Source organism: Rosa rugosa, chromosome 5, assembly GCF_958449725.1.
Source record: "Rosa rugosa chromosome 5, drRosRugo1.1, whole genome shotgun sequence".
NCBI classification, from domain to species: Eukaryota; Viridiplantae; Streptophyta; class Magnoliopsida; order Rosales; family Rosaceae; genus Rosa; species Rosa rugosa.
This window is the reverse complement of record NC_084824.1, coordinates 46,655,623-46,669,289: the sequence shown is the minus strand read 5'-3', so window position 1 is coordinate 46,669,289 and position 13,667 is coordinate 46,655,623. Positions and strand designations below refer to the sequence as shown.

Below are 13,667 nucleotides of genomic sequence, written 5' to 3'. Positions count from 1 at the left end.
TTATTATTTTCATTTTGTTAAAAGAAAGATACTTTATCGAACAATCTGTGAACCACAAAAATTTACAGGATGGAAAAGAATACAAAGCAGACACTTTAGAAGATGACTAACTATGGCTGCCTTCCAATTCCACAAAATGGAAGACAGACTTACACCCCTTGAATGACTCAGAAACACCAGCCCAAAAAGAAGACCAATAAACAGCCTCTTCCCACAATTCCTCCACTCCCTACTCTCTATGATCCTCAAAGATTCAAATATTCCTTTTATAAACAAATTCCCAAACAATTGCCAAAGCTTTTGCCTTTCTCGCTCCTCCAATACGTTACTCTTACTATTCCAACCTTTGCCCCATCAATACTGTGCTCATTTTACTAAACCCTCACCCAGCACAACCCAAATTCACATTAGTTGGTATTATCACCATGCTAATCATCACTAACCCATTCACATTTTCCAACCAATGCCGAAACTAACAGTTTGCAGTAACTACTATACGAAAATCTGACGAAAAACTCATAACTAATTTATGCTGTATAACTCTAACAATGCTAACTTAACAAAATCTACAAATATTGTAAAAAAATTGCCAAGAAATCCAATCAAATCGAGAACACCCAATGATCAAGGTCCTCATTTCATATAAATAGCAAGAGAAACCTAACAAAGACCCTCGATTTGAGCAAAAATGAAGAAAAGGAGGGATGAGAGGCCCTGACCTTCGGATCTTGTTGCCCTTGCCGACCTGGTACATGCCCCAGGAGAAGGTACCGAAGGCGGCGAGGAAGATGGCGACGGCGCTGGGACCCTTGTTGGGGATCCGACGGGCGTATCGGGCCGGAGGGAACCCGCCGGGTGGCGGACCGTCTTGGAGAACCGGCATGTCCTTCACGCTCGCCATCCCTGGCTTCTTTCTAATCATCGCCTCCGTCATCTTTCACAGTCTCTCAGACTCTCTCTTGTTCTCTTTCTCAGAATCTCAGGTGACTCTGGTATAGGTGCTTGGGAGTTGGAGAAGCTTTTCAAGATTGAGGGAGTGAGCGAGAGTGACTCGGGTCGGGCCGTGTGGCTGATTCGGGTTTGGGCTTCTAGTTTGAGGGCCTTCATTTTTTTTCTTTCGCGACTGATGATCCTCTAGTGCAGTCGGGTTCATCTAGTCACTTTTTTAGAGTAATGGAATGAATCCATTGATATAAAATCATACGACCACATTCGGTTAGATTTAAAGGATTTGAAGATCCCCCAAATTACAATATTTATGCTCAACTAATAGCGACTAAATCTAAAAGACAACCAAAACAAAGTCTGCATGAACATGCTTATTGCAACTAAACCAAAAGGAAAAAACTAAAGTCCTAAAGACATGCCAAAAAACAAAGTAAACTAAACTTTTACTCCGACAAACCTACGAGCCCTAGGATATAGCACAGTTGGTCCCCTAAGACCATACTGGTGTACGATGCAAATGACCAAAACAGCTATGCCAAACCCTAAGACTCATAGGTGTGTCTCTCCTAGCCCGATTGGGGAAGAGAGTTCAACCCCGAGACCACCATATGATGCCTGCCAATACCGCCCTCTGAGGAAGCTGACATCACCGACTCGGTCCTGAAGCCATCAGAAGCCGTCGGTGAAGCCTTGTATTTGTTTCTCTGGCCACGAGGCCTGCCCCATTTCTTGTGCACCTTTGGGGCCGACGTAACTGTCACCTCGAATAGCCCCACAGAAGAGATATTGAAAGTTTGAAACCTAGGTTCTCCACAGCAGGCCCAACTAGAACCAAGGTCAGACAATGCTTCGCCTTCTTGCCCTCATCCAGCACCTCCTCCTCTCTCTGACGTCACACCCCCGTGATTTGGGGAGTGACCGATGTTCCCTCCGTCGTATGTATCTCCACCATCTCCGGCTAAAGACCGGATATGCACAGGTCTCTTCTTCAACAAATTAGGAAGCTTGAAAGAAGGAAGAAAAATGGAGGAATGGCAGGCTGAACTTTGGCCCTAAACATAAGGGCTGGGATATCATATCCCACAACCTGAACGAGATTAGAACCCACACCCTGCTCCACCGCTACCTCCACCTCCGTCAGGCATCTCTCTCCACCATGATTCAACATTAAGCATTGTCTACAACGACCCAATAATCTCTCATACCAGAATTGAAGGGTTAGGACTTCCACATGGGAAACCCTAACCCTACGATCTAGGCATACCTGTTCGTTGATGGACAGCACCAGACCCATGTGTGACCTGTCCGGTCTACCTGCAAGACCTCGCCAATGGTTTCTCCAACCAATCTGATAGTTGGCTCAGTCAAAATCCCCAGAGGTAGTCCCTGCAACACCACCTAAATCCACACAAAGTCAAGCTTCACAGCCGCTTTATCCAAGAAGCAGTCGTAGTCATTAAGGAGGATCATATATAGCACGCTGAAATCCCCAAGGTCTACCATTTTTCACCCGAGCAATGTCACGTTCATGGGTGAAAGTGAACAGGAAACGATCTATTCTAGGCTGAACCTCCACTGTTCATGTCAGTCTCCACATAGACCTAATGGCGCTTTGAAACGAGTCCAAAGCCACAGTCGGCTACTGTTCAGCCAGCACACTAAATAGAAGTTCTGGGCCAGAAATTCCTTCCTTGGAACATGGAGGTTTCCCAAATCCACCCACTCTTCGCCGTCCTTGAGTGAGAGCCTTTTTGCTAGCCTGCCAGTCATTGAAGCAATAGCAGCGGCCATGAAGTGAAGAGGAGCACCACACAATTTGATCTAAAAAAAAAAAAACTAACCCAAGCAGAACGTAAGGAGAGGGAGAGAGAAAGAATCACAGTTTCATCTAGTCAATTAATTTAGGGTTATTATCATAAATGGTACTTGAATTTATCTTCTATCTTATCGATTGTGATGCCCCGGAAATTCGTATTTATTTTCCGAGGATTTTCCGGAATCTAATTTATGGTTATTGGACGGTTTCGTTGCTCGTGGACGGAGCGGAAGTGTTTCGGACGAATTTTTATTCGAAAAGTGTGGATTTAGGGGGGGGTTCAAGGTTGACTTTTGATACATTGAGATTCTCTGAAAACTTCCTTCACGAAAGTTGTAGAGCGCGTCGATACGAGTTCGTGGACAAGTGGAACGCGAGAATCGGAGTTCGTATGTGGAAGTTATGGTCTGCGGAAGTTTTGGATATTTTTGGAAACCACTATAAATAGAAGTTTCCCTTTCGGGAAAGTTACTATTTTCATTTGGGCTTCCATTTTCAGAAACCAAACTCTCCGTTCTCTCTCCTGATTTTCGACTGACCAGACCCGGATCCGGACTATCCGACCCAGCTTTTCCGACGAGCTCCGGCCGTGAAACTTGGCCAGCTTGTTCGCCTCCTTGTTCCGCTCCTCCTTGTGGTAGCCTCTAACGGCGATTCTCCTCCACGGCGGTGTTGCAAGGCGGCACATATTGAGTTATTCGGACCCGACCAGAAATCCTTGCTCCGGCGACGGCACGGCTTCAAGCTTCCTGTTTTGAGATCGTAGGAGCTTCCCTGATCGATCTGTGGTGTTTGTTTGAATCGATTCACGTCGGAATTGGATCAACTCAAGGTGAACAGTTCACGGCGGCTTGTGGCGGTGATAGGCGGCGATCTAGGATGAGTTGGCTTGAACCTCAGGTATTAAATTTGATCGATTTAGTGTTCTTAACATTTTGGACGGTTGGATTAATCTAGTTTTGAGTTTTGGCCGGTGGTGGTTGTGGTGGTTGCACCATATAGTTTCTGGTATTATATATCTTCTACTCGTCGATACGAGCATTTCAATATATAATATGCAATTTTTTTAGATCGTATGAATATATTGTGATTTTTACAGTTTTGGACTGTTCGATGATTCGATCCCTGAGGATTTGAGCGTCCGATTGACTTGTGATTTTGACATATCGATCGTAGAAGTATTCCGGAGACATTGGGTGGTCTCGGATGTGATTTTGCCTCAATTGGCGCCACTTTGGGGATTTTAGTTCAAAACAGGGGTTTCGGACTTAAATCGTTTGTGAATCGTTACTAAGTTGAAACCGTATGTGATTAGGTACTTGACGAAGTATTCTTGGACGTTGTTTTGTGGTTTGGCTGCTTTGTTCTATATTGAAGACGCATCGGGAATTTCGAGGTGAGTAATCTCACAATGTTCATTTACGAACGAAGTTACCTTTATCGTTTTGAGAGTTATTGATTTAACTGCAAACTATAGTTGGTATTAGTGGCATTCCTGAGTGAATGACCACGTATATATATATTTACGTGAAATATATATGTGTGGGTGAGTTCATTCTCGTTTTGTGATGTGACTTTTCGGAAAACAATTATGGTGGGAAATGGTATTTCTATTGTTTTGAAAAGTGTTTTGAGGATTTGGGGAGTTGCAGGTTGTGATTTCTCCTTTTGGGTTGAGTAACATTTTCAGGTCCGGTATGACCATTTTAAATGTTTTAATCTGACGACTGGTGGTCTTAGGATTTGAGAGTCACAGGTTGTGATTTCTCCGTTTGATTTGATTTAACATTTTAGGTCCAGTGCGACTCGTTTGATGTTTTGATCTGAGGGTTAGGTTGGTCTAAGGATCCGGGGTTGCAGGTTACATCCTCATGGCAATGTTATATCGTAAGGTTGAACCTTGGCCAGGTGACAGGTTACGATTCAGTTAGAGCTCTAGTCTGTCTGTCATCGTACCTCATGGATCTAAGTAGGTTACTTAAGACTCTTGGGTACATGTTTTGTCCAAGTTGGACCGATTTGATGTTTTGTCCAGGTTGGACCGATTTGTTATTTTGTCCAGGATGGACCAATTTGTTTTGTTGTGAGTTGAATTTTATTATCCAGGTTAGATCGATTTATCATATTTGAATTGTTAGGTTAACGATTTATAATATGTTTTTGTCACGGTGTGACTTTCGTTGTTTTCTTTTGGGAAAAGAGTATTGTTTTGGGAAGCATGGTATGTTTTCCTTATTCTCGAGTTGAAAGGTTTTCCTCGTTTTTGACGTGCGTTGTGTGGTGTTTTGTTTTGAGTTACTCATACGGGCTTGCAAAAGCTTACCGGGTTTGTTGTGTGACAACTCGGTGCACCATTCAAACAGTGTATGGGTTAATCCTGCAGGTTAGGATAATCGTGGTTGAAGCTGAGGTAGCGCCTTTGCAGTTTTATGGTAGGAAGCCATTTTTGTGACTTTACCGTTGATAAAGACTTCCGTTGTGTAGTTAGCTCTGAGGAGCATTTACGTTTTATTTTGTTGTTGACAATTTAATTCGTAAGCAATTGTAATATATGACTCTATGGAGCGGGTCAATATTGACATAGTGGGTTCAGGGCATCAGTATGTACTTGGGTTAAGGGAAAAAGTGTGACGACCTAGATTTTAAATAGGATATGTTATCGAATTGTTTCTTTGTCCTTCTCTTTTGTGTGTTTTGTTTTCTGACTAGGATTTGGTTTTTATTTCAGATTTTTTATCTCTTTAGTTGGTTATTTAATTTATTTTGTTTTAGACTTATCTGTTGGGGTATAGAAGCCTAGTCACAATCTAGATGGACAACACGTGCTACGAGTTCCTGTGCCTTTCTTTTTCTCAACGATAAACATCATTCCTACTTCCTCTTCCACCGCTTCTTTTGCCTTGTACCTTAGAGATAGACATCCATCCACTCACCCAAAGGTTAACAAATCTGCACTCTTGCAATAGCTTCAAAGAGATTGCTGTGAACCCACTGACCTCGAATTGAAATCCCTTTGGTTACTTGCAGCTATCGCCAGTAAGTTCAAACTTTTCTACCTTCTAAAAACCCATTCATTCCGTTTCAGCCTTCTTTTGATTTTGGGTATGTTTTTGTCGAAAATTTTGGTTTAGGTGGTTGGAATTGCTGAATATAGAGTGGGTGTTAGCATTTGATTTTGGGTTGCCGTGTGTAGCAGTGGATTGGGGTTTTGTTAGCCGCTGAACTAAGGCTTGAGGTAGGGAAGACAAAACTTTCTTATAGCTTAGTTTCTATTCTGGTGTGTACGTAGTGAGTGTGATTGCTTTGGAATGTTTTCTTTACGAATTGTTATGAGATTATTGTTTTGGGTATTAATTGATTTGTAAGTGGAAATCTCGTTTGATAGGGAATGCTTTCCCTTCGTGCAACTTTGATTTCTTTGTTTTGGCAGGAATTAATGATGCCTTGTTTCATATGATCATTACCTCTGTTCTTTTAGTTTTATCTGAAATAGGCTTTGAGCAAAACTTTTGACAATGATATTTGGAAGCATCTCTCTTTCTCTCCCAATTTTCTCATGTTGATTAGTCACTGATTTGAATGAAGGAACAGTTGTGTTTTTTTTTCTTTTCTTTTTTATCTATATTCTTGGCTTTTGGACGTCCACATGGAACTACCTTTTGTGCTATAATTGCTGGAATTCTTCAAAGTTCACACGAGAACTATATTATGGTGTTGTTCTCTTCTTTTAACGCTATGCAGCTAAAGATTTATACATATAGCTGCTGCAGATCCAAGAATACCTATCAAAAACTGATTGTTAACAAATGTTTGTTTTTACTAAGGTTGTGAATCAACTCCTTCCTTACTTACAATCTGTTTCATCCAAACAGTAATTTTCCCATTAGAGCTTTGTCTATACTTATTGCTTAATCACCTTCTCTTTTAACTGAAAGTATTGTCTGAAAAAGGGATTTGTTCTTTTCAATTATGTTTACAACAAGTAAGGGATTTTATTCAAAAGATTGTTGTTTTGGACTGATTTCGAATTTGTTTTGTTGGCAAAAGCTGTTAAGTTTCCATTCATAAGAGTATTTGGATTTGAAATCGTTTTATTTGGTTAGGCTCGGGAAAAGTTAAGTAGGGATTGTGCTTCCCTAGGGTGAAAGACCCAAAACCTGATCAGGATCCGCTTGTACGGGGTGTGCTCGGTGGCCTTAATACGAGCAATGGGCTCTAACTGGAAAAAGATGGATTTTCAAGGATTTCGTTGGGATTTAAGACGAGGTCCCAACATATTTGAAGGTTTACCAGGACAGTTTTGGTTTTATGTTTACTCTTCTCTTCTGGTTTAGTTGTTTCTGGAACTGTTTTAAGCTAGTTTGTGTCTTTGTTATAAAGATGAGCCTTGTTATAACTTATATCAATTGTGTCATTGTTTTCTTTCCAATGATTTTCAGCAGTAACTTTTAAGGTTTAATTCCATTAGCTTCTCCCTTTCTATGTGCATTCTAAATTAGAATCTTTGCTATACTAATCTTTTGTTGTACTTATTGAGCTTGTGAAGCTCATTCCCTATATTCTTGTTGTGATTTTCAGGAAAGACGTCCATGAGTGGACGTGGTAGTGAGATACCAGAATTGTCTTGAGCAGAAAATGTTGGAGCTTTGTTTTGCTTGTGAAGTGTGTGCTGGACCTTGCTTTTCTTGTTTAAATGATTGCTCCCTGGTGCTGGATGTTCCTCATTCCAGAATTTTGTTTTTTTTTGTGTTTGCAATGTACATATGTTGTAAACGAAGTGTTAACCTGGAGCATTCTTTTGTAGTGGAAAACGTTGTAAGCAAGTTGCTCGTTTGAGCTTGTAAGATGTATTACTTTTCTCCCAGATTTTAGAAAAACTTTTTGAGAAGTGCTCCTTTGGAATTTTGTTAAAAATTCTTGTTCAGTGAAGGATTAGAAACATGCTTTGGAGCTAGAGTTGAAAACTTCCAGCTTCCTTTGTTTCTGCTGTGATCACAGATTTGTTCTTACTTCAAAAAAAAAAAAAAAGCCTTACTCTAATTTCAGTTTTTAACCTCCACTTTAGTCATGACTCAATTCTGGGTTGTGACGAAAAGTTTCCAGGTATTTTGTATTGATGGCTGAACGATCACGCATATATAATTATGGGATTGTATATCGATTTTTATTTGTGTTAAAAATCAGGGGTGTGACATCGATGGTACCTGAGCTTTAATTTTGAGCACAACCAGTCCCTGAACTTTTTGATTTCATTTTAAATGGTACATATTACTAACTTTTGTTAAAAACTGACATGTGTAAAGCACATGACCTATATTCAAGAGTAGTTTGACGAAAATATCCATTTAAGTAATTTTGTTTACTAAAACAATCCTGAATAATATTTTAATCAATTAATATGTTGATAAAAATAGAATTTGAAAGTTTATCGGTGATAATTTAGTATTAGATTTCTCTAATATCAACTTCTAATACCCTTTAAAAAAAAAAAAAAAAACTTCTAATACTATTTTCAATAAAAAGTTTATCAATGATAGTTTAGTATTAGGTTCAACAAAGCCCAAAAGAAATTGCAATAAAAAGTTTTAGCATATTATTTATTTGTGTTTAACTATCATTGAATCTAATACTAAACATATTTTATCTTCCTCACCTTTGGAGTTGAGTGTTAGAAATATATGCTTTCTTTTCTTCTCTTCAACTTATGTTTGGTCTCCGTTTGCTCTTGGGTTCGTTCTCGATGAGGTTATTAGGTGGGTCTTTGCTTTCGTTGTCGTTTACATGTGTTTCAAAGGATGGATAAACAGGCAAAAGTCACAGTAAAATATTGCAGAAGTGCTTTGACAATCATCCATCTTTTAACATCAAATTCTTCTCATTCTGAAGCCAACTGCCAAGTGTTTCTCTAAAGGTGCAGTGATAATTAAGTACTAATCACCAACTTTTGCTGCTCCATTCACACTCAGTAGATAGACGTCACTACTATTTTTCATTGCACGTATATTTCACCAATCTTCTCCTAAAACGTATATTTTTTTCTCCCAAAAGAACGCACCTTACTGAAATAGTTTCATCCAAGAAGCTTTCGTAGATGTCAATCAATCCCCTAAACGTTTTCCTTTCATAAACTTCATTTCAATCTCAGTATCACGGGTGGTGGTGTCCAAACGCTTACGATACCTAGAGTTGGCAACTACATGGTATACAAGGCCCAATCAGTGTTGGAGTTATTGTACTCAGACAATCTATATCTTTCTCCCCTCCTTTCGAAGTCACTTTTCTATGTGACTGAGACTATGGACTATATCCTTGAGACCGAAAGCATTCTTATCGAGATGTTGTAGGACTTATTTCCCAACTCGCGAACACATGTCATTTCAATCCAAACGATTGTGATAAAAATTATCAATTTTCCATGATGCTGAAGCTGCGAAGAGAGCTGCAAGTGACCATCCTTTAGGGATACGGCTAAGAGACCCGAAGAATAATAAGAATCACTCTATTAATGCAGTGCTTTATAAGCCTAGCTTAGAAGTAATTCATAATTTCATGCTACTAGAGAAGGGCTCCGATTGACTTTCTTTCTTACTTTCTTTCTGCGATTGAGTTTCTGAATTTGTACACTAAAGACAATTTGATAATGTTATGGTCAGATAGTGTCATTTGGTAAAAATAAAAAAAATAAATCTCGTTTTGGTTTTAACAGTCATTTTTTGAAAATCATTTTAAAAAATGTTACCGAACAACCCCTTAGATATTCCGGTTTCACAAAATAGATGAAAGATATGTATTATATCATCTAATTAGATTTTAATTTTAATTTTACTTTTTGTCAATGATGCAATTAGATGTTTTAGCACTTTGAAGCAAGAACATATTCATTTGGAGGCAGTGTGACAACATGCATGATAAGAGGACCTACGTCGTTAAGTATGGTTATCGAATTGATCTCTCAAAGTTAGTTTGAGGATCGCCACATTGAAGGACTGTTTGAGGTAACTGGAGCCTGGTGGATCATTTGATTTTTATTTATTTTGGCATATACCTAGAAATCAATTGTTTTGTACTTTGATTTTCGTTTCGGTACTGCTTTTGTTTAACATTTGTGTTTTGGTACTTTGGTTTGAGATTTTAGTTCAGACTTTAGTTTGACCAAAAAAAAAATATTCATTTGTAGGTTCAGTTTCCCTTAAAACAATATAACAAGTTTTTTTAAACCTCACATAAGACATGTAGTTTATCTGGGCACAATAAACATGAAGCTCATAGCATCACATGAAAGGCTTACTCGACAATCGTCCATCTTGTAAGATCAAATTCTTCTCATTCTTAAGCCAAATGCCAAGTGTTTCTCTAAAGGTCTCGGTAACAATTAAGTACTCATCACCAACTTTTGTTGTTCCCTTCACACTCAGTAGGTAGACCACTACTATGTTTCATTGCAAATCTACAACAATCTTCTCCTGAAAACGTATATGTTTTTCCACCAAAAGCGTGCACCTTACTGGAATTGTTTCATTCAAAAAGCCTTTGTAGATGTTAGTCGATCCTAAACTTTTTCCTTTCATAAAAACTTCAGTACAATCTCGTTTTCTCATTTTGTTTTTGAAAATAACTTTTAAAAGCATTACCAAACAACCCATTACTAATTTGGTTTCAACTGTTCGGTGATCTTAAAGGCACCATTGCTCTGGATTCCATCTTCATGATCAAGCACTCCTCAATAGCACCTTTTGGAACGGGTATCTCAACTTGGTTAAAGATCCATCTTCCCCAAAAACGTATATGCTTTTCCACCAAAAGCATGACACCTTACTGGAATTATTTCATTCAAGAAGCCTTCGTAGATGTCAGTTGATCCTAAACATTTTGCTTTCATAAAAACTTCACTTCATTCTTCACAAAAAAAAAAAAAAAAAAAAAAAAAAAAAAAAAACCTCACTTCATTCTCGTTTTCTCCTTTCTTTTAAAATTATTACTGAACAAGTTTTAATTGTTGAGTGATCTTAATTAGGGCTAGGCTTGGTGCGGTTTGGGCCTGAAACCGCAACCACACCGCATTATTCGGTAGGCCCATTTTACAAACCGCAACCGCTTTTACATTGTTTGGACTGCATTTTCGGTTGCACCGTTTTATCGGTCCAGTGCGGTGCGGTTTGCACCCAAACCGCATACTAAATCATGCAATCAAAACCTGGAAATTTGAAAACTTGCAGACTTGAAAAAAAAAATATACAATAAACTAAAACCTAAAACTTCCTACTTTTAGCAGACCAAATTCCCAACAACTAATTAATCAAAACATACAGACCAACTAATCAACTAAAACCTGAAACATTAGACTTCCAGCAGACCAAATTCCCAACTATAGAACTACATCTACTAATCAAATTATCAAACATAAGCAACCACTAGAAGAAACAATTCAAACAAACATACATACCAACTACTGGTCTGAATAAATTCAAATTTTACAAAGCATTTCCTAAAGTTCAAATTAACCAAATGCAGAAAGAAACTGAGAATGGGAGTTCATCAAGGTGCCAAATTACAGAGTTACAGACCAAAATAAAATGGTAGTCCAACAAGCAAGCAAATGCCAAACTCAGCGATGCCGAGTGCCGACTTCAAGCTTCCTCCAATCAATCCAGCTCCTTCACTTCATTCGTCAATGTCACTAACAGCAGTATCCCCTCCATCTATCCATCAAATTCCCAACAAGTGCAAAACAGAAAAACAAAAAAAGTGAGCCAACTCTGCAACTCAAGTAACTCATTATAGATGTACAAAAAGAAACTAAAAGTTATTAGACAAAAACATCATTGGAAGAATCATATACAACAAATAAACCCATACAAGTTCAAAACTGAGAAAACTACCAAAACAGCAAGTTTAAAAAATGAACAAGTTCAAAAAAAAAAAAAAAAAAAAAATTTAAACGGTGAAACCCTTACCAATTTCCAGCTTTTCCAACTCCTCATACAGCTGCAGCTCATCTTTGGTTGGTTCCTTATACACATCAAATCCCGCTCCCCTTAGCTAATCACTCAAGCAAACTAATCCCTCAACCATCTTAGGGGTAGGGGAAGCTCTAAAAGGGTCCACCACCCTTTTTCCAAGGCTGAATGCAGCTTCGAACGCCACGGTTGAAGCAGGTACTGCGAACACATCTTGGCGATTTGGGACATAATGGGATATCTTTGAGCATTGTCCTTCCACCAAGCTAAAATTTCAAACTTGGGGTTCGAAGGGTCTTCTGAAGCTTCCAATAGATACTTGTCCAGCTCATTCTTGATCACCACGTCCTTCTCTTGCCGCAAAAGTTTGAACTGATGCAGATTTGCTGCATGACTATCCTCATCAACTTGTTGATGCGTAGACTCAATCCTTGGCATTGTCACGTTCCTTGAAGCTGCTGCAGCAGCTGGATCTTCGTCTGCAATTGAAGGAAAAAATTGAGAAATTAGTGTATATATATTCTGTAAAATTGAGAAATTGAGAAATGCATCAAAGTCACAGTCTTCTTTAAAGTTTAAACAGAACACGCATTTCCTTGATTTCAAAACAAGAACAGAGAACACAAACTAGTCACATTTCTTTAAACTACTCTGATAAGTCTCATCGTTGAACTATCACACAACTCTCATAGTCTCATCAAAGTATGAACAGGTTTTGAACACAAGAACTGGACAAAAAAAAAAAAAAAAAAAAACAAGACTTTCACAATCAACCAAACACATAGCAACAAAATCAAAGAACAATACTTTCAAAATCTTGGGTTTGGTCTCCATGCTCTGTTTTGGGTTTGTTTCACATGAAATCGTCAACGCAAGCAAAATAAGTGATGCGAAAGAGAGAGGTAAAATTGAAAGGGAGCTCGATCTTACCGGCGATGGGGTTCTGGCCGTGAGAGAAGGGACATGCGAGAGAGGCGCCGGCAGCGGTGGACCGGTGGTAGTAGTGTGAGAGATGAGGCAGAGATGTTGTGAGAGAGATGAGGGAAAATAGAAGATGGAAGTCAAAAATGAAGGAAGCGGCCAAGATTGAACCCTCGAAGAGTCGAAGCTAGGGTTAGTCGGGTGAGAGTGTGAGTCACCAATCAGAAATCAAGAAATAATATAAAAAATTATTAAAAATAATTATATATATATATATATATTAATAAACATCGGTCCGGTTCGGTTCAATGCGGGCGGTTCGAAGTCATGAACTGAACCCGCACCGCAGTTAAGCGGTTCGGTGCGGTCCTCTTCCAAAACGACGTTGTTTTGCTCACGGTTCGGTTGCCGAACCGGAAAAACCGGTTTTGTTCGGTCGGTTACCGATTTTTTGCCAGTTTATGCCCAGCCCTAATCTTAATGGCATTGCTCTGGATTCCATCTTCGTGATCAAGCACTCCTCAATAGCACCTTTTGGAATGGTTATCTCAACCTGGTTATAAAATCCATGACAATAATCACAATATTAAATAAAAGAGAACCACACTACTGACAAGACCCGCTCTGAAATTTCACCCTGAAATCCCAGATGGCTTTGCGGGGCCCACTTTTTGAGAAAATTCGGCAGAACTTCCCTTAAAAGTTGACAACCCAAACCTGTGAAAGCATATAAAATCACACTTCTAGGTATAAACTCACTTTCAACTCCTGGAGCCACCTTGCTCCCCGAAAACAACCACTTAACCATCCAAAATATCAAAATAAAACTCATATGTATCCAAATGATAAAGTAAAAGACCACAACTGAATATTCCAAGTTTACAATCCATCTTAGAATAATTCTAGCTCAAACGAAACCTATAGTTTACAAAATTTATAAAAACCTCCCACGGTTATTAGAGCAGTCTAAGGATATGGAAATATGATACATAAAGCAGGTTAACAAGTAACCTATAGAGGATAAA

General features: G+C 38.9%; 1 protein-coding gene and 1 long non-coding RNA gene across 2 annotated transcripts in view; one reads left to right on the top strand and one right to left on the bottom strand.

Moving 5' to 3' along the window:
* LOC133712669 (NADH dehydrogenase [ubiquinone] 1 alpha subcomplex subunit 13-B) overlaps positions 1-1,008 on the bottom strand; it is a 2,122-nt gene extending 1,114 nt beyond the window's left edge. Inside the window, exon 1 of the mRNA XM_062138779.1 lies at positions 720-1,008. Within this exon, the coding sequence (XP_061994763.1) occupies positions 720-934 (215 nt within the window). The 5' untranslated portion in view covers positions 935-1,008. The remainder of the gene's footprint in view (positions 1-719) is intronic.
* Positions 1,009-5,558: 4,550 nt separating this feature from the next.
* Positions 5,559-7,738, top strand: LOC133712100 (uncharacterized). Its single transcript, XR_009847151.1, has 3 exons — positions 5,559-5,800; positions 5,896-5,999; positions 7,343-7,738. It is a non-coding gene; the product is annotated as an uncharacterized LOC133712100 (long non-coding RNA).
* Positions 7,739-13,667: the final 5,929 nt, after the last annotated feature.